We start from the raw sequence: 25908 nt of genomic DNA on the forward strand, positions 1-25908 counted from the left end.
ACATTTTTTTAATATTCTGTAACACTTTCACTCAACTAGACAATACACAATGTGGTCGGTTATGTGCTGACCACATCAGATTTTTTTTAAAATTAATTAGTAATTATTTAAAATAATTATTACTAAAAGTTTTTATACACTTTCATTAAATCAATAGAATTTTAATTAAATATTCTACATACATAAGACGTTAATTGTGATTTATTACAAGACATCCTAAATTATGAACTCTTAGTATCAAATTGTCAATACATTAATTGTAGCTCATCCGAATTTATATACTTCCCGAGCTGGATTCTTTAAAATGAATATTCTCGAAAAATCTCTAGATCGTTGAGAATTTTTTAAATTTTCACGGTCCTAAATGTGTTCCATGGTGGTATACATTAAAGCATTCTTCCAAAATTTAATATAGTGAAATTAAAAAATTGAATTACTAAAAAAGAATGAATAATTAGATTCTAAAATAAAATTTTCTAAAAATTTGAAATTACATCTAAATTGTTACAATTTGTTGGTTTTTCAAAATTTTTTTGTCGGTTGATATCGGGATTGTTTTTTTTAAAGAATTTTGAAAATATTTTTTAAACAGTTTTAACAATTGTATTTTGCAATAAAATTCTTTATTATGAAATACTATTAAATACATAAAAAAGTTCCTTATCTAAATTTTAGATTTTTTCTTAACAAAAAGATTTGCTGTTGCTATAACTTATGTCTCTAATTTTATTAAATAAATAAAACACAAACCACATACATATTTAAAGAAATAGGGGACAAAGTTAAAGAGAAAAACCACGGGTACTTTCTATTCTACTGCAGGTATTCAAATATCAAAAATAATATTTGTTTTGTTTCAACCTAAGAACCTAAGACTTTGGTTTGCTTAAGATTATTCAGATGTTCGCAAAAAATTTCAAAAAAACTAAAATATTTAAACAGCTGTGGTCGTTATAAATAACAAAAATAAATTTTAGAATGCAAAAATAATCAACATTCGGTTATTATACACTTAATACCAAATTTTATTCGTAAATCAATTAGGAATAAAAATCATAACTAAAATAATAAAAATTGTGTTAATTATTTCATAAAATAATAATTAGAACGATGTAAAATTAATTGCTACGCTTTTAATTTTCCCAGAATCGCATTAGAAATCACTTCATAATTCACTTGAATTATGAAGGCATTTTATAAGATGAAATACCAACCAAACTTAAGCCCCCCGAATCACCAATTCCAATAATTACAGCTAGTAGCCGAGCAACTTTCAGAATAATACAACACAATATCTGATAGTCGCCATTTCACACTCCATTCTACTAGAGTAAAAAATCAGATCAAATCACATACAGGCAATATTCTTCAATAAGAAAGTTTTTCTTTCGCGTAATAGAAGAACTAAGTGTAATTGACCACCACAACGTACAAAATGAATAAATTTGGCAGAAAAACTGAAAAATCGTTAGTATTTTTGCGAATTTCAAGAAAACACTTTTAAAAATGAAATCTTCAATTAGTTACGTTATATTAGCACTCTACCTTTATATGGGAAGCTTCACAACAGTTCAAGAAGCATCTGCAGGACTTCCAATTGATCCATCGCCTGTATTATGTAAAAGAAATTTCCTTATTTTTTGCTCTCCTAAATTATTGTACCAATTTTAATTTGACTTCTGTATTTTAATTTTGCAGCACTAATTTGTGGCGGTCAACATGAAATATTTTTAGGACCAGGTACAGCACCGAATTGCGATCAGCATTGTGCAACATTATGCGAACCATGCGACGTTGTCTATATACAACCACCTTCCGGCTGTTACTGTGCACCTGGTTTTTGTAGGAATGATAATTACGATTGCATTCCAATATCACAGAGCACATTTTGCAATAATTGAATGGAATATACATATGAATATGCAATTATATTGCAAGTATAATTAAAAATAAAGGAAAAATTCACACTAGTTGTGTAAAATATTTTGCTGATTTAATGAAATTTCAAGTATTTGTTCTGTTAATACAACTTTTTTTTTTATCGAGTGCGGTTTTATTTTACTATCGAACTTATATAATATGGTACCAAATTCACAAAATCAAGTTTCAAGGAAAAATTATTTTTCCTCTATTACAATTACAAACATACAGATTTGTATTAAAAGTTTGAGTAACTGAGCTTCGTGTAACTATGATATAAACTAATACTTATGGACGTAAAGGTTCAGTGTCTCAAGTCATAATAGAGTTTTTTTTCGTATTATTGATCTTATCTAATTAGCCAAGAATTTATTTCTCCACCCCACTTCTTTAGATAATGTAATAAACTTTCCAGGAAAATAAGTAATAGAAACTTTACCTTTGTGAACCTGTTTGTCATTCTTAGAACAATCACAACTAATGCTGTATCAGTTTTGAATTTTAGGATTTGCTTATAAGGGTGAATTTCATGTACTCTCAGAAAGAAGAAAATTTTTGAAACATTATGTCAACCATGTGGCGTAGTTTACAAACGACAACCTTTCGGCTGTTATTGTGCACCTGATGAGAATTCTGTTTGCATTCTGATACATGAGAGCGAAGCTTGCAAAAATGAATATAAAATCTTAAATATAATTTTAAAAGTGATGGAAGATTTTTATAAACAGTTATGTTTTTTATATCGTATTAAAATTTCTTGGATTTCAGTTTTTTATAACCAAATAATCCATGTACTAGAAAAAGATTTTGTTAATGAAATTATAAAAAATAAAGTTGGGTCAAACCAATGGTTTGTATTGTAGCACTTTTCCCTTCAACAAGTGAAAATTCTGCTTTTAAATACAGTCTATGTATATATATCTACCACACTATTAAAAATATTTTCATTGATATGCGATACTATTTCTAGAATTGCATATATTTAGGATGAACGATTTATGCAGTCTTTGAACTAAAGCAAAAATTAATATAAAGTGGGGTTAACATAATGCTCGATTTTAAGGGTTAATTGTATGAGTTAAGAAAAATAATTATATTTTTTAATGTCATGGAATTCACCGTTAACTTTTTGCATTTATAGAAATTTGAAAAAGCTTGCGGTTTCGGAAATATAGGGTGTCAAAAATTCAAATTTTACAAATTTTAAGGGGCGATAACTTGAGAGGGGATGGAGATGGAAAAAAATTTGCTTTTAACGAAATGAACTATTTGTTAATGTCTAAAAGCCCCTAAAATTTCAAGCTTCTACAGGCTGGGGTCTAAAACAAAAACGACATAAAAAATTTGGAAAAAAAGGACTTTAAATAACGGTAAATTTGAACGACTATTTTGTTTTTCTAAAGTTTAACTATAGTATACCTCGCTAGAGGAAGCAAGCCGCTGCCTTTCTGCGTTTGCAAAATTTCAAAAATGCTTATGGTTTCATTGCAACAAATAGTTAAAAAAGGCCATTTTTAGGGTTTTGAGGGGGTATAACTTCTAGAGGGGGGGAGATAGGTAAAAATTTTGTTCTACGGAAATAAGTTTCTAGTAAAGATCTATGTACGTACAAAATTTCTGCTTTCTATCTTCAAGGGTGTAGAAGGTAAACAGACACACGGACAGACGGACGGACGGACGGACGGACGGTCGGACGGACGAACGGACGGACGGATGGACAGAGTGAAACTAATAAGCACTTTTTTTCAAAAATTTTTTGGAAAAGTGCTAAAAAGTAACGAAAAGCAACGGGTACTTTCTATTCTACCGCAGGTATTCAAATATCAAAAATAATATTGTTTTGTTTCAGCCTAAGAGCCTAAGATTATGGTTTGCTTAAGATTATTCAGATTTTTGCTTCTTTGTATATAATAATTTGAAGACGATCTACATTTTCTTAGTATATTCTTAGTATTATACAAAAACATAGAAAAATTTCAAAAAACTAAAATATTTAAACAACTGTGATCGTTATAAATAACAAAAATAAATTTAGAATGCGAAAATAATCAACATTCGGTTATTATACACTTAATACCAAATTTTATTCGTAAATCAATTAGGAATAAAAATCATAACTAAAATAATAAAAATTATGTTAGTTATTTCATAAAATAATAATTGGAACGATGTAAAAGTAATTGCTACGCTTTTAATTTTTCCAGAATCGCATTAGAAATCACTTCATAGTTCACTTGAATTATGAAGGCATTTTATAAGATGAAATACCAACCAAACTTAAGCGCCCCGGCTCACCAATTCCAATAATTACAGCTAGTACCCGAGCAACTTTCAGAATAAGACAACACAATATTTGATAGTCGTCATTTCACACTCCATTCTACTAGAGTAAATAATCAGATAAAATCACATACAGGCAATATTCTTCAATAAGAAAGTTTTTCTTTCGTGTAATAGAAGAACTAAGTGTAATTGAACATCACAACGTACAAAATGAATAAATTTGGCAGAAAAACTGAAAAATCGTTAGTATTTCTGCGAATTTCAAGAAAACACTTTTAAAAATGAAATCGTCAATTAGTTTTGTTATATTAGCACTCTACCTTTGTATGGGAAGCTTCACAACAGTACAACAAACCACTACATCTTATCCACGATATCCGTATGATCCATTGCCTACTGGTAAGTGAAATTTTCTTATTTGCTCTCCAAATTAAATTACCAATTTTTTGCAGCGCCAACTTGTTACGGTCAGTACGAAATATATTTAGGACAAGGTGAAGCGCCAAATTGTGATCCAATATGTGCAACATTGTGCCAACCATGCGACATTGTCTTTATACAACCACCTTCTGGCTGTTACTGTGCACCTGGTTTTTGTAGGAATAATAATTACGATTGCATTCCAATATCAGACAGCAAACCTTGCAATTATTGCAACGGAAATTAAGTTTGAATATATGTATGTATTATCTATGTATATGTAGAGATATGACCAAGTACAATTAAAAGTAATGGAAAATTTCAAACTACTTGAGTTAAATATTTTTGTGATTAAATTCCAACTATTTTTTTTATCGGCTACGATTTTATTTTACTATCGAACTTATATAATATGGGAGGTTGTGTCATTGCACCAAATTTGAGAAAATCAAGTTTCAAGGAAAAATGCACTTCTCCATTACAACGAAGTAAAAAAACTATTTTAATTGAAATACGTATCAGATAATCTGTCTGCGTATCTGTTTGTTCGTGTGTCTGTGTCTAATATTTATGGATTAAAGGGTTCAGCGGCTCAACTTATAATAGAGTTTTATTTTACATTGTTGACATTTTCTAATAAGTCAAGAATTTCAAATGTATGAAATTTATTACTTTAGCCCACTTCTTTAGATAATGTAATAAACTTTCCAGAAAAATAAGTTACAGAACTTTACCTTTGCGAAACTTTTTTTCATTCTTAGAACAATCTCAGCTAATTCTCTACCAGTTTTAGATTTTAGGGTTTGCTTATACATAAAGCAGAGGGTGATATTCGGGTATTCTTCAAAAGAAGAGAATTTGACCGACTTTGAACATAGCTGATCTTTCTTTTATTTAAAATTAATTAGTAATCAATTGAAATGATTATTACTAAGAGTTTTTATACACTTTCGTTAAATCAATAGTATTTTAATTAAATATTCTCCCTATATAAAATTTTATTATATTTAGAGATAAATTTAGCACAATAAAAGGTCAAATATTTAAGCAGCTGCAATGGTTTCAAACAATGAAGTACAGTTTTCCAAATACGAAAACAACCAATTTTCTACTATACACACTTAACCCCGCTTTTCATTCGTAGAATAGGAAAATTTACCTTTATGAATAATTTGAAGGTTTAATCGAAAACGTCATGTTGTTGTTCGTCATTTTAAAAACATTTTAAAATTCAATTGTACCATAAATTTGTGATTTTGGTGTTAGTTTGGAAACGCATTAGGTTTATGTTTTCTAAATAGAAACAACACATTTCTATTTTTATAAATTTCCAGTACACGTCAAAAAATTACGTCACATATTGAACTTTATAAATTTCAAGGAATATTTGTAATTGAAAGAAGCTCTTAGGGACAACGTTGATAATGGACCATAGAGCTTCTAAAGTCTAAATTTTTTTTTGCTTTATCACAAGCGCTATCCAATTCGGCGTTTATATTAGTCGCGCAATTATTTTATGGTTGAGTCTTGTAGGATACTATACAAATTGTTTTGCGTATGATGGCAGTTTGACGTTTCCGATTAGGCCAAAACAAATATTTAACATTTATGTATAAAAAAATATGTGTATATATTTTTATATAAAACAGTTAGAAAAAAATTAGCTTAGAAAAAAATGTTATGGAAATATTTTTGATTTTTTTGAGGAGCTTTACTTCCATAATTTTATAAAAACAGATAATTAACAACTGACACGTGGTTTCAGGGATAGGTGTAAGTGTATGAAGATGTAACATAGTAATCAATAAAAGGCATTTAAAAATTGAAAAATTATTATTAATTTTGCGAATTTCGGTATAACACTTTTAAAAATGAGATCTATATTAATTTTTGTTGTGCTTGCATTCTATCTTTATACGGGAAGTTACGTAAGAGCACAACAAGCTACTGCTACTGGAATATATGATCCAACAATTTATCCTCTTTACCCTTACGATCCATTACCTACACGTAAGTAAATCTTCTTTATCTATTTCTTTTGAAATTGTACAAGTAATTTTTATTACAAACTAAATGTTTTTACAGAACCAGTTTGTTATGGTCAATACGAAGTATATTTAGGACAAGGTGAAGCACCGAATTGTGATCAGCATTGTGCAACATTATGCCAACCATGTGGCGTAGTCTACAAACGACCACCTTTCGGCTGTTATTGTGCACCTGGGTATTGTAGGAATGAGAATTCTGTTTGTATTCCAATACATGAGAGCGAAGCTTGCAATACTTGTGACATCGATAAAGAATGAATATAGAATCTTAAATATAATTCGATAAAATAATTTTAAAAGTGATGAAAGGTTTTTAAAAATATATACATACATATGTTTTTCATATCGTATTAAAATTTCTGAATTTCAGTTTTCTATAACCAAATAATCAGTGTACTAGAACAAGATTTTGTTAATGAAATTATGAAAAAAAAAACATGAGCCGAACATAATATTCAACAAATAAGACCCTAAATGGGATTAACAAACTGCAAATTTCTAAGGGAACCCGTACACATATTGAGTCTTTTAAAATTTATTAAAAATCGAATAATCCAAATTAAAATTTTAATCTAAATTATTGAAAATTGTGGAAATAGAACTTATTTGGCATGAAAGAATTTAAAATTAATTTATTTAACACGAAAACCATGAAGCTTTAAAAATTTTATTACCACTTACTGCAATTGAGAATAAACATTAAAGGAAAATTAAATAACAAAGCTGATAACTTTTAAATGCAATATGATAAAAGACCATATGGCATTGCATTCAGATAATCAAAATATCATAAGTAGTTAGGGCACCTATTGAGTATAGAATTTTGTATTTATATGCATTGATTTGGGGTTTGTACATCCAAGAAATATTTTAACAAAATAATCGAAATTAGCAATCATGCCTCTGCATTATAAAAAGAGTATAAATCATTTTTTGCATTATTGCATTCTCTGTTGGGCATTTTTTCCCAACACTAAATACTGGTGCAGCTATATAAATACTCGAACTCATTTTGTGTCTTTGTCAAATTTCATAGAAATTTTCTTCAATCCACTATTATTTAATATTTGTTTTCGTAATCAATAAATAATTCTACTAGTTTTAATTATATTACTTTACAAAATGAAATTTCTGATTTCAATTGTCTTTCAACTTTACGTTGGAACGATTATTTTGGCTATTGAGGAAACGGAATTTCTTCCTCCAATACCATGTCTAAGCCGTAAGTACAAATTAAATTGCGTAAATTTTATAAATAAAGCAAAATTTTTAGTGCATTAAATTTTCAAAGACGTAGAAAATATTTTGAATAAAAACACTTATTTTTATTTTGTTATTTTATAGAGCAAATATGTGGCACTAACGAGGTGTTTATAAGAGATTATGACGGCTTTACATATGATGTTACTTGTTCTAGCCTATGCGATCCGAAACCTCTACCACTACCATCAATAGACATTGATTACGGACGGCCATCAATAGGAATACCACCACCATGTAGTGGTGGAAGTTGTTATTGCAAACCTGGTTATGTTCGAGACGATAATTATGTATGTGTAGCAATATCAAGTTGCTGCATATGTAAAGGTTTAAAGGGATGAAATAAAAAATCAAATATATTTACAAACATAGACAATGTTGTTAAAAATGATAATTTAACAAGTATTTTTAACTTTTAAAATTTGTTTATATTTGTAATAATTTTGAATAAAATAATATAAGTCTATGGTTTCTATGCACCACATCAATAATTATTTTCCCCCTTAAATATTAGTTTTAGTTTAAATTAAGTGATAGATACCAAATCTGTAAAACGACGATGTATAGGTGAAACACCTGTGTTTCTACTACTTGTTCATTATTGTTTTAAAATTGGTAAACTACTATTAGAGGTTACAATTTAAACCTATTCCTTGCAAAGTTTATTGTATTATTCTCTTAAGAGTGCGATTAAGATTTAGGTTTCGAGAAAATCTACTGTTTCCGATTTGGTAAAAAAATAAAAATACAACTCCCAGTTAAGATTCGTAGAAAATTTTCAAATGTGGATTTCGTTAGGATCACAAGGCATTTTGGAGGATATTTTATAAAAAATCCATAATTTTTTAAAAATATAAATGCGATCAAATACTACTGTACTCTAATTTAGGTTCTGATTTCAAGTGTGAATAAAATATTTGTGGCATTTATCAGGAGTGAAGAGCTCTTAATTTTTTATCCTCACATTTCAAAAAATTTATGGTTCAATTTCAACAATTTTAAATTTCCAATATATTTTTTTTAAACTAATACAATTTACACTTTTTATTTAAACTATTTAAATAACTGCAAGCTTTGCTCTCTGATATTGGAATGCAATCGTAATTATTATTCCTACAAAAAACAGGTGCACAGTAACAGCCAAATGGTGGTTGTATAAAGACAATGTCGCATGGTTGGCATAATGTTGCACATACTGGATCACAATTAGGTGCTTCACCTTGCCCTAAATATATCTCGGATTGACCGTAACAAGTTCGTGCTAACAAAATAAAATTATATAATTATGCATTGAAACATAAATATTAAATACAAAACAACATTGAGTTTATCGCACGTACCATACGTGCCATATTATGCGTATATTGTTCCCACCAGGCAGAATACGGTATTGTGGTAGTTTGCTGTACAGTTGTGTAACTTCCTCCATAAAAGTAAAACACTAGCAAAATATAACTAATTGCAGATTTAATTTTTCAACACTTTTGGATGTCTTTTATGGGTCTGAGTTAATCTTTGTCTAAATATAGACCTAATCTCTGAACAGCTTGGCATTTAATTACGATATGAAAACCTTGGGGTTTCTAATTAAACTTGGGGCTTTCATAACTTTTTCAAAATCAGGAACAGTCAGTACATATTCATTATTTAAGAACGAATTCTAAGGCTAAGTGTTCACAACGGAGTGCTTGTTTATTTGTGTATTTTTAAATTGTTTTTATAGAAATAATAACACCTTTTTAAATATTTATAATGTTATTTGAAAGTATGTCTATTTTTGATATAACTGTAAATATTCAATCAATATTTAATTAGTTTGTTTTAAAGATCTATGCGTCTATGTATGTGTAAAGTTTCTGAATGAATGTGAAAAATTGTATGTTAGTTATAAGTTATGTTAGTTATAAATGGAATTCATGAAAGAGAATATTGTTCCATCTCTTTAAGTTTTATTTCTCGTAAACGAAATTTTACATATCGACTTTCCGGTGCTGCGCTTGCTTCTTCATTTATGAAAGCGTAAATAAACTATTCTTAGAGAAATGTCGGTCTGCCGGTGTGTTTGCCTGTCTGCGTCGGTCTGTGTGGACACACGTGTGTCTTAAGCTCGGCTGAACCGATTTTAATGAAATTTTATATGGGAGTTTAATTTGGCTATGTTACGATTTGATCAATATTTGCGGTATGTCAAATATTGAATGATTTAATAAAGAAATTTTAAAATTTATTTTAAAATTTTATTTTCTTTGATAACCAAAATGGTAAAGTTTGTAAATTTTACACAATTTCATATTTGAATTATTAGTACGGTGTTTAATGTTAATTATTAAAGAATGATGTTGAAAAGTTTCCTAAATCGAATTCATTAAAGTTTAACTTCGAAGGAGCCAAGCGAAACTATTACGAAATTTACAATTTATCCAATGAATTATCACGATTTATTTAAGCTATTGAATTTTTGGAACATGGCACTTAAACATAACATATGTTAAGTATTTTCTTACACCTTTTTCAATTTATTGAAACTTTGACCAATCGTTAACCTTGATAACAAACTTTATGAAAAAAAATGTCTTCAAAATTTAAAAAAGAATTGCATTTCCTTGTATTTGAACAGATGATGAATTTAATAAGTATTTTGAATGCTTTACTTCGCATTGCAGCTCATACTAAAATCTATAAAAACTCTTTTTTCAAAAAAAAAATTCATTTATATTTTTGAATACGTTGTAATAAAAGGTCAGAGCAATGAAATATTTCTTTAATTTAATCGCATTATCACTAGTTTTAATTATAAACTTCGGAAGTCTAAAAGAAGTCAATGGATGCGCTTGCCAAGGTAAATTTCCTCTTCAATTTTCAAAAGATGATTTGTTAAATAATTCTTTTGTTTTTGTTTTGGTTTTGTAGAGCCAACGTGTGGGCCAAATGAAGTTTACTTGAAACAAGGTGAAGCACCAAATTGTGATACCGTCTGCTCTGAATTATGTGAACCATGTGCAATTGTTTTTATACAAGCACCCTTCGGTTGCTATTGTAAGCCAAGTTTTGCCAGAGATGAAAATGGCAAGTGTATACCAATTTCAGATTGCTGTTTCTGCAAAAATAAAAATTAAATTAAGAAAATCAAGTAGAAGGTTAAGAACTAAATCTGATTACTGAAATAATAACTCTTTTTCAAAATCATTTATACGTAATTCATGTTAAATTATTTTTAAGTCTAAATTTTTATGTATAACAGCCTTTATCGTTAACACTTTTGTTTATAACAGTTGATAAACTTTTCACTACAGATAAAATAAGTTTAAATACCATAGATTGTGTCTGTGTTCTTCTTAGAATGTAATTCCGTATACGTCCTAGCATGTGATTCCGTATACGGTCATAGCAATTATTTTATACAAAGAAAAAGCTGGTTTATAAATTTAAATTTCACTTCGAATATACATCTTCGATGAACTGTTGAGAAAATGTGGTCTCATACTCTGAAATGTCAGCAAAAGATTGCCGGACACTTGAAATATCTGTCAAATAATGTTTCTGAGCTTCTCTCAATTCTTTTTTATTGCGTGAAATTATCATTAAGTTAAATTTAGGAAAAAAGTGGATTACTCTAAGTAAATTAAAAATTATAAATAACAATTAGAGTTATTAGGCATTAAAAATTTTAGAGTTATTTTACTATTATTTCATATTTAGAATGCGAAACGTCAATATATAGCTTATTATGCAAAATTAGTCAAAATTATATAACAACAAAATCTTATTTCTTATAAGACAATACAATACACACAATATATAACCTCAAAATTATAATTACCAAAATAAAACCTGATAAAACATTCATATTTAACTAAAAAATTTAAATTATTAAGGTTATGTTCATAATATTTTTTTCAGATAACAAGAATAATACAACAATGTAGATAAAACCAAAACAAAAGTATGTGTACATTAACCTTCTATTTATGAGTCCATTTACCTTAAATGAAAATAATTTAAAAGCTTATACAAAAATTTATTTTACGAGAAAAAAAAAGGTTTTTCATATTTTTGATTTTTTGGTATAACAATTATAACGTACGCAAAAAAGTTCGTTGGCATCTTCGCGAGACTTTCGGTGTTTATGAAAAAATGAAAAAAAAACGATTAACTAAGAATATTAAAGACCTTATTTTTCTCAGTTTCTCAAATACAATATGAATTTTATGAGCCTAACTTAAAACTCTTAATTTTCGTATCTGAGACATCGCAAACACGGCTTAAATTCGGTTTGCATAATGAATTGCCCTTCCGATATAAAAGTAATTAGGTTATTGAAAAAAAGGTTAGGTTGGGTTAGCTTGTGCGACCCTCTCAAGGGTACACCTAGGCCACTAAGGCCCGTTTTGATGTCGCCGGATCCCCTCTCTCTCCCTCATTAGAACTAGCCCAAGTTCCTCAGAAACCGGCCAAGATCCCTAGTATCATCCTCCCGTCAGAGAGATATCAGATCCCTTGTGCGACGCAAGTCTAGCTTTGGCCACAATTTCCTTGCCGCGTTACACGTAATTCTATTCGCCCATCTGACATTGGTACGTTCTACCGCTACTCTGCATAGCAGCAGCCTGTGAGTGCTTAGAGGCATGCCCAGATTCTCCTTTTGAGGTAGAATTCCGAGGTCGTTTCATGTCTCGCAAGCTCATCCGCCTTGCAACTCAGTGAGATCCCACTGTGTCCGGGAACCAAAACCAAGTTTAACTCGTTAAGTTAAGAAACGACCTACAATCTAGGACCGTTCTGGACGTTGATGTCTTCCACTCTAGCGCCCTTATCGCGGCCTGGCTGTCCGTGAAGATGCTAACACTGCCCACGGACACCACATGCTCGCCAAGCCAGCGCCCTAATTGCGACCACCTCTGTGTGAAAGAGACTGCAGTGGTTCGGCAGGCGGAAAGAGAGCTCAACTCCCAGTTGCTCGGGGTAAACACCCCACCCACCTTTCCGTCAAGTTTGGATCCATCCGTGTAGAAATGGACGGAGCCATCTCTGACCGCGTCCCCCCAGCTTTTCCTGGGCAGGACCGATGCCCCGAAATTCCTCACGAATGAAAGCATGAGAGGAACCGAATCAATTGACCCCACCTCGTGCCCCCACTCCGCAAGGATCGAAGCGTGACCTGCGGGGCCAAACGACCACTGTGATGCGGTCCCCAGGCGCACTGCAGGCTCCGCAGCTATTTTCTTGCCCAGTATATCCAATGACAGTAAATGCAAGAGAATCTCTAGAGCCTGTGTGGAAGTGGAACGCAGAGCCCCACCAACACACACCATTGCCATTCTCTGAACCCTGCTGATTAATCTCAGGTTTAGGTAAGTACGGAGCGCCGGCTACCACATTAGAACTCCTTACATCAGAATCGGTCTCACCACCGCGGTGTACAACCAATAAACCATGCTTGGTTTCAGGCCCCACCTCTTCCCGATGCACGAGTAAAGCGCAATAGTTGCTTTATTTACTCTCTCCATGATGTTAAGTTACTCTCTTCAGTTCAGCTTTGAATCCAGAACCAGCCCCAGGAATCTAGGCTCCCTGCTGAAGGATAGGCAGATTCCGCCAAGTTTCGGAGGAGTTACGCCCGGAATCTTATATCTCCTACTGAAAATGACTAGCTACGTCTTTTAAGGGTTAATAGATAGCCCACTGCCGGTCGCCCAGTTCGAAACTAGACTAAGAGCCCTCTGTACCAGCACACTTAGTGCGTGGAGGTGTTTTCCAGATACGACCACTGTCACGTCATCTGCGTCGGCAACCATCTTATAGCCCACTCCCTTCAGGAGTACCAGTAACCGATCGATTACCACGTTCCAGAGAAAAAAAGAAAGCACACTCCCCTGCGGAGTTACTAAAAAAACACTAGCTGTAAAAATGCATTGTTTAAAGAAAAGTTGTGATTTTTCGATGTGATACTTTTAATTAAAACCAAAGGAATCATACATACATATATGTGATTAAATAACTACACATATATTTTTCGACAAAAATCCGAGAGGAGCAAGGTAGACGTCGGAAATATTGTTTGCTTAAAAAATTCCGTACAAAACAAAACTGGATATCTAAAATAACCATAATTGCAAAAATACCATGTATGTTATCGACTTGAAACATACATGTATTAGTTACATGTATGTTTCAAGTCAATTTAGTTATTACTTGAATAAGGAGAACTTGAGTGTCCATCTCTGAGTAAACTACATATTTTAGTTACTTGTTTCAACTTTAAGCTATTCTTGGGATAATAAAGGAAACAAAGTTTAATTAATTTAATAATTTCTTTCTTCATAGCTAATTATTTAGACTAAATTTTAAATATCAAATCAATTTTGCTTTACATTCTGAAATATTGCTAAATTCGAGTTAAACGCAATCTAAATATTAAATTCACGTAAATTCGCTTTTAGTTTTCGCTTTCACTTAATTTGTTTCGTGGAATATGGGAACATACATCCAGTTCAAGTTTTATTTATGTATATATTCTTTCGTAATACGTACATACATAGACAAATTTAAATTTTTTATTCTATTACAAAAAATTTAATGGGATTTCTATATATTTTTGTGCATTTTAATTTTTATTACAGTCACAATTGAAAAATCTTCACGTTCTGTTGAAAATTGTTGTGTTCGCAAGAACAATATAAATAATTAGTTACATTTGAGTTTTGATTCTTATAATAATTCTAAACAATTATTCGTTTTAATTATAGACAATGAAATTAATTATTTATTTAATTGTATTACAAATCTTTTGTCTGACTTTTGTTCTTAGTAATGATTCAGGCAAAGATACCCGTAAGTATAATTAAAAGTAATTCTAAAATTAATAAAAATGTTGTAAAATATTAGTTTTTACAATAAATATAAATACAGACTTATTGCAGAGATATTTTAATCAATGAATGTCAAGAAGGGGATAGATCTAATACTCTAATCTTTAGAGTGATATAGATCTAATACTTTAATCTTTAAGAGTGCTTTGTATTGAAAATGTTGTTTCAAAAATATTTTTTTATTTGCGTAATCAGAAGAGCTAATGAATAAATAAAAAAAAATGTAATCTTATACTACTACTTCGCCCGCGCATTAGCTTCAACCTATTATATAACAGCATTATGAAAAAACTACATAGCACAGGGTTTTCCAATAAGTGTGAGAATAAGTTAACGCAATTAAAACGTAAGACGTATTTGTTGTTGAAATAGAACGTGAACGTAGAATTATGTGCGGATTAACGAATTTTACAAATGGATCTAGTGCTATTGTCGATTTCAAGGCGACAATGGTTCTGACTTATTAGAACAGACTTATTTGTATAGACCGCCGATAACTTCACAAAAAAAGGGTATTGTAATTACATTAAGACTTCTTGGTGATCCACAGTGTAGTAAATTCCGTGAGACAATCATCGCACCAGACCGAGACTCAATTATTTCAATATATTACACACCACGCTGTCTTAATGAAACTAAAATTTGTTTAAATACGTACCATTCGGATATGGATATAAGAAAGGCTAAACATTACCTAATATAGTTGAAGTCAGCAATTTCTACTTGAATGTAAAACAACATGTGTGCTTAATATTTTACCTCAATAACTACAAATTTACTTGCTGAATTTAGCCAGGTTTGGGTTGAAAAAGCAACCCAAAACTGGCCAAATTCACCCAAATAAATAAAATCTAAAAATACTTAAACAATCATTCAATGTAAAATGATTTTGAAAAATCGATTTTAAAAGTAATTAAGTTCAAAATTTTATAAACTGCAAAAAATTTGAGCAATATTTGCGTATTGACACATCTTGTACGACTTTATAAAAAATCTATAAACCAAATGATTGCTTAAAGCAATCTATTCAACTATGGGTCACAACGTTTACATAACGTTTATTTTATTTTATATGTCAACAAGTTAACAAACAGTTTCTTTTTTAAATACATGTTTTCTTAATTTGTTCAAAACTACAAAATGATATTTGAACAGTTTTATAAAAATAAACTTTAGACACCATTGAAATACGACATAAATAGTTTTATACAAAGCGATATTTGAACAGATGATTCTTTTTCATTAAAAATATTAATTTTTTTAATTTAATTATTGCAATGTCCAAAGCTATAATTTTAAAAATTAATAAAAACCCTACCATCACTTGAAAAATCTTCATTTTACTGGACATTTGGGGGTCAAACGTTAATACTGTACAATGAAATTTTCGATTACTTGCGTTTTATTATCATTTTTTGTAGTAGTATCGTTAGCTGATGGTTTCTTCTTTTGGCCACCATACTTTCCTTTTTTCGAAAGTGAGTATAGCATTTCGTAGTAAAAATCTTAGTAAGGGCTTATACCTAGATGAAGAAACTGCATGCGATTGTTAAATTCAGCATTCTCGCTGGAGCATATCAAAATTGAACCGCACAAAAACACTTAATTGAACACTGGACACTTAGAATCGAAATTGGAATCCAGTGCGGATAACCTGCGGATAATATTGTGCTTTTAAAATTAGATCAAACATACATATGTTTATGTATATAGATCAATTTTTTTCGACAACCGCATGTCACTTACAATATCCATTTAGGAATAATAACACTAAATTTTTTAAAATAACAAAAATTTGTAACTACACGACATTTAATTGTATACGTTATAATTAATACAATTTTTAAATAATTTTAGAACCAGCTTGTTCCGGTCCCAATGAAGTGTATTTAAAACAAGGAGAGGCACCTAATTGTGATCCTGCTTGCTCAACAATATGTGAACCATGCACTATAGTTTTTATCCAAGCACCTTTTGGTTGCTATTGTAAACCGGGCTATGCAAGAGATTCAAATAATAAGTGTGTTCACATTTCTGATTGCCCTTTTTGTGGAAAGAAAAAACAATAAAATTCTATTCTGAAATGATATTTAATTTAAAATAATTTGTTGTTTAATTAAAACGGCATTAATTGATAATATGGTTAATGAATTAAGAATTTATTTTTTAAATACTTGTGAAATTTTGTCCAGACATATTACAGCAGAATTTCAGAAAAACATCACTTTTATCTTACAAAATTCAGAATTACCAATGGATAATGATCCTTAGTATTAAACTCATCACAATCGAAGTTTTATTGCAAAAATATATTGCAAATTTTACGAAGCAAAACCGTTTTTTTATGGAGTTTATTTGAAACTGGAGCACAGTTTATTTCATGAAGTACAAAATCTTACTACTATTGAATGCAAATTTTCGAATTGTAAATTTTTTCATATTTTTTTTAATTCATAATAAAAATAAAAACGCATTGCTTTGTTTAAAATAAAGGCTTTAATTTTAAAAACAATTTCGTCAAATATCACGATTTTTTAACGTCATCACAATTATGTCTCTTGACAATAAGTCACATAACAATACGCCATATTATATCAACGCATAATTTTATGGCTAGGTTAAGACACAAGATTTTGGGAAGAATTTCACCAAAGTAAACGTTAACGTACAAAACTCAAAATGATATACTCAAAATAACCTCAATAGTCAAAAACCAAGAACGGTTATCTGAAAGCTGTTTGTCCATTCTCCTTGGAATTCACCTGATTATACATTATTCAACTTGGATAATCAAAAAATCGGCCACTAAATAAAAATAATATTTTTCAATATCTTAATGAAATCTTTATTTGTTGCAATCACGTCCCAAGTGCGGCCAATACATCCAAATAAAAGTAAGAACGTTCATCTCGACTAAGTAGTGTAGTAAAAAACCTTGTTTTTAGTACTAATATTTTCTAAAACAAAGATCATTCTAAATTTTTAAATTAAAACTTTAATTTACGAAGTAAGTTTAAGTTTCTCATTTGTGTTGTTAGTATTTCAAGAATTTAATAAAAGCTATACATAATGTCGTGTGAAGTTATATCACTAACGTTACCCATTAAAAATCACTATATAAATACTGAAGGATCTTTCGATATTAATCAGACCAGTTTAATAAATCCTTTAGCACATAATCAAAAGAAAATATCTAATCTTTAGAAATGAAGTGCATTATTTTTGCAATATTTGTTCAAGCATATTGCCTAAATATGATTTTTAGTCAAGATATTCCGTGTTCCAGTAAGTTTCAAAATAAATTAATTATATTAAATTTTTTTAACTTTTTTTTCGTGATATTACATATAGGACCGGAATGCAAGGGTGCTAACGAAATTTATTTGTTCAGAGAAGAAGCACCGTTATGTGACACAAATTGTTCCACATTATGTCTGCCATGCAAAAATAATGTTGTTACTGAAGGCTGCTTTTGTAAGACAGGTTATGCTAGAGGAGCAAGCGGTACTTGTATACCAATACCAGACTGTTGCATTTGTTTAAATGATGTTCCAATAGTCAATTAAAAAGGAAATTGGACAAATTTTAATTTTTTCTATTTTTTAAAGAAATTCTGTACATAATAGTTTTGTATAAATAATAAAATAATAAGAAACGTAGAAAAAAATAATTGGTTGTGCCTTATTGCAATTTTTAATGTTTATGAAATTTGAATATTTTCAGGGTTTTGTTGTACCTATATGCTATGCTAATTAAAGAATGTGTGTATTTGGGGTTGTGGATTGTAAGATCGTAGACTAAAATGTGTTGGCAAGGCTGTTGAAATTAACCATTGCTTAATCTACACTAAATTTCCCTAATTGACTCAAAAGTTATATTATTGTAATAAATGAGCTGTTAACCATCAATATACATAATACGAATTTTAATTTTTTGTCTATTTTACCTTCTTATCATTGACACTTAGTAAGTTCATTCGAGCGTATGTTATAAAAATAAAAAATCTATTTTTATTACAGTAATTTTTTTTTGTATTTTTAAAGAATTGTAAAAATTATTTTTAAGATCAGCTATTATTAAATTTTATGCGATTTTTTAGATTAAGGGACAGAAAATTGGATCATGTGACATTACACCTTATCTTACGATAAATCTGGCAGATAAACAGAATTAATCAGTTTAGTCTTTTAGAAAACTTTTAAAACTTAGCTTCGTTTTGGAGAAAAAGGTGTTCAAAAGATCTGAACTTGGAAGGTTGGTTAACAAATTTATATTATATGCGAATTCTACGAAAGTAACACGGCCCAAAAAAATCGTATGACACACAATTTACTAATAAGATATTTGAATGAAATTTAGTTATGAAATTAGCAAAGGCTTTTTTGATGAACTAACAAAATATTTTCAACCTTTACATCGAAATTGACATTATTTAATATGCCATTGCGTCATAAGCGCATAAATTAAAAAAATCTATATATACAAAGGCATTGTCGATTTTAACTAATTTTGTCAAAAGACAGTTATCAGATCTAAATTTACTATTTTTTCTTTCAAAAAATGAAAATTATTATTTTTTTGATTTTATTGATTTTTTGCTTAAGAGAAATCTTTCCTGCAAAACCTAAACCTCCTTGTGAAAGTAAGTAGACTCATTTAAATTTTCTTAATAAAAAACAATTTTAATGCTTTTATAAATATGCAGGACCAACCTGCGCTGATCCAAATGAAATATATTTATATCATTACGAAGCGCCTGCCTGTGATGCAAATTGTTCTGTACTTTGCAAACCATGCAAAGATGATGTAAAAGTAGATGGCTGTTTTTGTAAAACAAATTATGCAAGAGATGAAAATGGTGTTTGCATTCCAATATATAAATGTCGCATTTGTTCTGGTGAAAATGTATCACAAAATAATCAAGGTACTGAACCTAGTGCAATTAAAAATGTATAGAATAGTCATTACTGCAATAAAAAACAATATTCAATAATATATATAATTTTTATTCAAATTGCAGGATTTTGAAAACTTTAATTTTACGTAAGATATCGAAGAATTCAATTAAAACAAAATGATTAAGTCCCTTCAACTATACTGCTTTGAAACTATCCTTATACCGATCGCATTGCATAACCCAATTTTACATGGGGAGTTTTCCATGAAAATGGATTTTTTAATGTCAGAGAAGCGTTTATGAACTATTTTTATGAAAATTTCCATAAATTATACTCACACTATAAAAAAAAATATTCAAAAGTCGTTGTCGTCCGTAAGAAACAAGAACATAACGGGATTTCGTAGACAACTCTTTGTCTTTCGTCGAGTTCAATTCTATTTTAAAACGTTTTAATTATAACTTTCATTTAACGCATTCCGAAAACTTCAGGTAGATAAGTGAACCTTAAGGTTTTAAATGCAGTTTGCACAAATAAATTAAGTGCGTTTTTCCCCCTATAACAGCTGTCATAACACGGATATTTTCAGTTCTAGTATATTTTCTTCAACTATTTATACTTCAGTAAATATTTCATGTCTATGAAATATATGTACATATGTATGTATATACATATAAAAGAATATTTAAATTTACTTTTTTTAAAAACAAAATGTTTTTGTTTACAATTCTTATGTTTACTTTTGAATATTTTAAAATAAAGGAACTTTCAGTTACGCAGGTAAACAATACGTCAAACTGTTGTTTAGCTATTTATAACAAATGTATTGGTGATTTTCGAAATTAAAAATTAAATGAACTTGGTGTACGAACAAAAATTTTTTCCTTTATAATAATATCGTAAAATTTACTTTGATTTTTTAAAATACATAAAAACATATGCGCACATGCATGAACTTGTGTTAATAATGAGTTGTTCATTGTCAAAAAATCTAGATAATTTTGGAAGTTTAAAAACAAAACTTACGTCAAATTCATCACTCAACTGTTTAATTTTGCATTCCATGAAGAAATATCATATGAATTTTCACAATATAAAATAAATCAAGTCACTAATTTATTGAATCACATTGCTTTTAAAAACTAATCAAACATGAAATCAAAAACAAGTTTATTTTTGGAATATTCAGAGATAATTGAGAAGCTGGTGACATTTGAGCCTACAACAACGAAAGGTCGTAAGATATCACTCGAGGTCTTGTGAACCCCAAATTCAGTAAATATTTAAAAAAAATTGTGATATACCACCAAATCATAATATTTTACAATAAGTTTACAACAAGTTTTATAGAATAAAAATAAACCACATTATTTTCGATAATATCAAATATGGCGTAATGACGTGTGATTCGTCTTATGTAAATATTAAAAGGTTTTAAAAATCAAAAAAAAAATTGGGATTTATTACGCATTTCGCATATTGAACTCACATTTTTCTGTTTTCTCTTTGTTTTCTTTCACGCTTTCGAAGTTCAACGGATACATATTCTATATAAAAAAGAAATAGCCTCAATTTTTATCAGATCTACTTTGAAATTCCTTGAGAAATTTAATTCAATATTATTTTATTAAATAACATGAAATTAATAATTATTTCAATATTTTTACAACTAATGTACCTGTCAAATGAGATTTCAGCTCAAGACATACCCTGTTTAAGTAAGTTTAAATTATGTGTCTACAATTTTATATTTTTATTTTTCCGAAAACTTTCATTTTACAGGACCAACATGCCAGGACCCAAATGAAATTTATTTATATGCGGATGAAGCACCAAATTGTGACCCAAGTTGTTCTACAATATGTAGTGTCTGCGAAACCGATTCTCCAACTGAAGGCTGCTATTGCAAACCGAGTTATACAAGAGATAATAATGGTGTATGTATTTTAATATCAGATTGCCCATTATGCCTACCTGTGCCAACTTAAATGAAGTATAACTAGTATAAAATTAAACAAAGCTAAAGATTTTCAAGAAAAAATTATTGTTAAAATATACATATGGCGAATAGTAATAAATTGGCATTCTTTTAAAAATTATTTTCTTTAATATATAATTGTAGCTTTAAAATTTAGATGGGTATTTCAGATTAAATGTATGCATTTGCACATGTTTAGCCTTTTTCGACTGGCAAGTTGTACCCTCATCATTATAAATGGACATTTAAGTAGTTTTAAATATTTTTTGGGACAAATTTTCGTCTCTTTATGATAATATTGTGTAACCGGAGTAATAGGAATCGTTTTTTTAATAGATACAAAATTAAATTGCGACGTAGACAATAAGTACTCAATTTGATAAACTGAGTATTTTTGAAAATGCAGTTAACATATATCTGCAAAATTATATCTAATATTTCAATTTCAAACTTTAGCCTATACTAAAACTTTTGCAAAAACTTCAAAGTTGCTCCTTGTAATAGAAATTTTCGCAGTTGTTGAAGTATGTTACAGTTTACTTTAATTTCAACTAACTTTAATTATCTTGCGACATATTTGGATCTACCATTTTTAACTTGCATTAGTAACATTGAAACTGCAAATTTGTGACAGATTTTTTAAAATTTTAGTTTGCATTTATAGTTTGAAAATATTCCGTCAAAAAATATTGACACTTTTTGAAGTACTAACTTATGAAATTTGCTACACAAATTAAGTACTAAAATACAACTGAATCATCAAAACTCCCACTATCTAAATATATTTATAATTATTATAATTAAGCAATATTTTTTTAAGAAACAAAATGCTTAACTAAAAAACGTACGTGGATATCTTCGCGTGAAAGAGGAAGGAACAGAATCCAGACATTTTTTTCTTTACTTAAATTTAAAATGTTATTTACACAAGTTTTTATTTTTATCAGTAATTGGATTAAAAAATAAATTAATTTTTTATTTACGAAATTACCGTCTGTGAGCATCAAAACAAAACTTATATATGTATAAAGTAACGTTATAACTTAACGGGATCCTAAAAATAGAACTTTTTTTAACTATTAAAAATTTATAGAGAATAAAAATATTTCAATTTGCAAATTAAGCATCAATTTGAGAAGTTTAATAAAACATTTTTTTTTTGAACTTGTGAACATATACAATTGACGCGCACTTGTTCCTTATTTGAAAAGCAGAAGAGAAAAGTATAATTTCGTCTTACGTAAATCCGACTTGAATATTGTATTGTTTTTAAAACCTTTTTATTCAATATTGGGTTCAGAACTCTACCGTGATTCATTCTATCCTATTCTAAGCAGAAAAAAAATTTAATTATGCTTTTCTAATACATTCTAAGTACTCTGATTTTAACTTTAATTAAAATTCTTTCAATAATAGCGTAGAAATATTCATTAAACTTACTAACATTGATCGTAACAAATACGAATATTTTTATTCATTTATAAGCACAACACATGTAACGCTTATCACATACACAATTTTTTGTTCATATTATTTTCATATTTTTAAATTTGCTCAAAGCATTTTCAGAAATTAAAAAAAAAAATATTATTTTTTAATCATATGAAAAAAAAAATAAATAAATTATGTAATTAACTCGCGGTAATTTTCATTATATCATTAGTTACCGTTATATAACATGATACTAAATTTTTTGATATTTGCTTTTATAACAAGTTTCATTATTTTTGCTTGTTGTTGTTGTTTTTCATTTTGACGGCATTGTATTTTAAAAATCTAGATAAGATTACTTTTTTATCTGTGTGGTGAAAACTGAATTAGAGAAAATATGACAATAATATTACGTGTAAATTAGATCCAGATTAAACTTTACATTAATCGTACAAGAATACTTTTCTTTGATTAGATCATGTTTGACATTATAGATTTATATAACCGGGGTAAAACCGCACCGCAACCGTGTATAAGGATCTATTGTGTTCGTCCTCTCAGTTCGGGGCATGCCCTACGATATCCGCTCAGGACCCACCATCCTGATGAGCTTGAGCACCCTGTGAGCCCCGAAAGACCGAAACTCCGTGACATCAAGGCCCCAAGTATTTCCCTTCTCCTACGAGTGAGAACATCACACTCTCCCAACAATCGCTCCGACTGCCTTCTCTTTCATTCCTTTCTTAGCTCCCAACGAACTGTATGGTCCGGTTCCGCAGAAAAGATACAAGCCCCTCCTCACCAGGCGTTAGCTGCCTCATTTCATTCTACCCTTCTGGACTGCCATCCAGCACAGAGTGACCCGATTGCGTCTACCTAATTCATTGAACCTCCCAAGACAGCTCCATAATGTCGTGGAGGATAGAAAAAACGAATTCAGAGCGCCGACCAGAGCCTATCATATTATCTTCTGTACACTCGAAAACGTTGCCATAGTCTCAGAACATTTGTTTTTTGGCACAAACGCCGTCGACCATCTGTTTCCCATATGATGGTGTACGATCCCTCTGGTTAACCTCTATGATGGAAGTGCATGCGAGTCTATGCAATTGTTCCAAGTTTCTCTTAGCTGTTTCACGTGTGGTATTGTACAGGCAATATCCTTTTATAACATTCACAGTTCTGTACATACGTATGTAAGCAGAAGAGCATCCCATGAAGACGGAATCGGCGAACATATACAAACTATAGTTATATTTTTATCGCTCGTCGATTTTAATCGTTGATCTTCGCTTGAAGCTAATAAACTATCCTTTTTTAATAGAAATTATATTCCCATTTTTTCTGTTATGTTCAACTCATAAAATTTTTAATCTTAACATAAAATTTAAAAGTTTGCTAGAATTTTTCTCTTTTTCTACAGAAAAAATATTGTACTTGTCTGCTATATCAATAACATTGTACGTAAGTTAAATCTTGATTGACTATAAAACTTTGTTTGTACAAATACTAAAAAGTAATTGCGAAAATGTTTTAAAAAACATATGAATATTTCATGATCCTAAAAAAATGTTGTTTATGATTGATTAAAAAATTATATCTTCAATTAATAATTGACAAAACACTCTCTTGTTCTCAAAATAAAGTTGACATATTTGATTTCTCTCAAAGAGCATTTGATTTTTTATTAAATTCATGAAAATTTAATGAATTGAAAAAAATGACTAATTTTTCCAGCCGTTTTGAATTTATCAATTCTTATTTCACTTTATTCATTCATTCAAATCCGAACTCACCATCTAATTATCTAAATTAAGATAGATTATTGACAATAACTTTCAAATTTACATTTATACAAGCTAAATTTGTTAACGTTGATATTCTTTAAGAACCAGGTTTGTTTTTTAAAAATCATATTTGAAATTATAGGCTCAGAGAACAATCAAAATATTTGTGATATACATAAGCTAAAAACTACATTTATAGCTATACAAAAAAAAAATTAAAATAAAATCAGAGTCTTTAAATTAAAAAATTAACCATTCCAATTATGTCCGCTTGCTTGAAATTTCGTAAGGTTTCATTTTTTACAACTATTAAACCTGTAGTAGTATAAAATCTTCATTGCACACATTATAAGAAAAAGAACTTTATATTTACAAAATTTTTTTAATTTTAAGAGATCTTCAATCATTATACCATTTAAACTTTTCTCATTTAAAATAAAATTTATTTTAAATTGTTCACAACTGTTATTATCATATTTCATTCTCACTACAAAAAAAATTTTGCACACATTTTAAGTTTAACCCTTCTTTTTAAAGTTGAAACTTAAGAGTGTATAATTAGAAATTTATATTTGAAAAAAAAAACAAATCTCCTCTTTTTTTACATACTTAGAAAAACCATGAATCTTCTCATGAATTCTACGAAAATCTACTCAAAATCAAAGTTTATATTTACAAAATTTTAAGCACACTCCACTTTCTATTTGTTTTTCAAAAAGTATACTTCTATCCTATTATACATTATTTTATACCTTTAACAAAACAACAAAAGTTCTTAAGACTTTAAAATAATAACCCCGTTGTATATTATAAAACAATGGTAGGAAATATGAAAAATTTGTAGGTATACCTTTTATGAGTACATTATAAATCTTGCCATATATGTCTTTCATTTGTATAAAAAGTATACATGCAGCATACATTATAGCTACCGTTTATTTGCATGATAGATTTGTTGAATATTTATGTAGAATTTGTCGGCTTTTCCATAGATAACATATAAACATATGATTG

At 29.3% G+C, this 25908-nt stretch overlaps 3 protein-coding genes across 7 annotated transcripts in view; 2 read left to right on the forward strand and 1 right to left on the reverse strand.

Moving 5' to 3' along the window:
• LOC129616211 (ras-specific guanine nucleotide-releasing factor 2-like) overlaps positions 1-25908 on the reverse strand; it is a 169442-nt gene that overhangs the window by 121071 nt on the left and 22463 nt on the right. The window lies entirely within an intron of this gene.
• LOC129616153 (uncharacterized) lies at positions 1507-17071 on the forward strand. The gene is made up of 11 exons (XM_055531639.1): positions 1507-1618; positions 1699-1842; positions 4516-4602; positions 4656-4838; positions 6709-6873; positions 7426-7464; positions 8016-8221; positions 10671-10770; positions 10842-10997; positions 16658-16820; positions 16993-17071. Exons 1-11 carry the CDS (start codon positions 1507-1509, stop codon positions 17069-17071), a joined length of 1434 nt encoding a protein of 477 aa, XP_055387614.1.
• LOC129616154 (inducible metalloproteinase inhibitor protein-like) lies at positions 18055-21686 on the forward strand. The gene is made up of 4 exons (XM_055531640.1): positions 18055-18085; positions 18152-18304; positions 19506-19724; positions 21481-21686. Exons 1-4 carry the CDS (start codon positions 18055-18057, stop codon positions 21684-21686), a joined length of 609 nt encoding a protein of 202 aa, XP_055387615.1.

This window comes from Condylostylus longicornis, unplaced genomic scaffold (assembly GCF_029603195.1).
Source record: "Condylostylus longicornis isolate FDR11 unplaced genomic scaffold, ASM2960319v2 ptg000163l, whole genome shotgun sequence".
NCBI lineage: Eukaryota > Metazoa > Arthropoda > Insecta > Diptera > Dolichopodidae > Condylostylus > Condylostylus longicornis.

What these genes read in the sequence shown, in the direction of transcription:
- LOC129616153 (XM_055531639.1), top strand. Translation starts at nt 1,507, where the DNA reads ATGAAATCTTCAATTAGTTACGTTATATTAGCACTCTACCTTTATATG. An exon ending in GTATGATCCATTGCCTACTG is followed by an intron (nt 4,603 to 4,655) that starts GTAAGTGAAATT and finishes AATTTTTTGCAG; the next exon opens with CGCCAACTTGTTACGGTCAG. An exon ending in ATGTTCGAGACGATAATTAT is followed by an intron (nt 8,222 to 10,670) that starts GTATGTGTAGCA and finishes TTGTAATAAAAG; the next exon opens with GTCAGAGCAATGAAATATTT.
- LOC129616154 (XM_055531640.1), top strand. Translation starts at nt 18,055, where the DNA reads ATGATTTTTAGTCAAGATATTCCGTGTTCCA. An exon ending in TCAAGATATTCCGTGTTCCA is followed by an intron (nt 18,086 to 18,151) that starts GTAAGTTTCAAA and finishes TATTACATATAG; the next exon opens with GACCGGAATGCAAGGGTGCT. An exon ending in TTATGCTAGAGGAGCAAGCG is followed by an intron (nt 18,305 to 19,505) that starts GTACTTGTATAC and finishes ATAAATATGCAG; the next exon opens with GACCAACCTGCGCTGATCCA.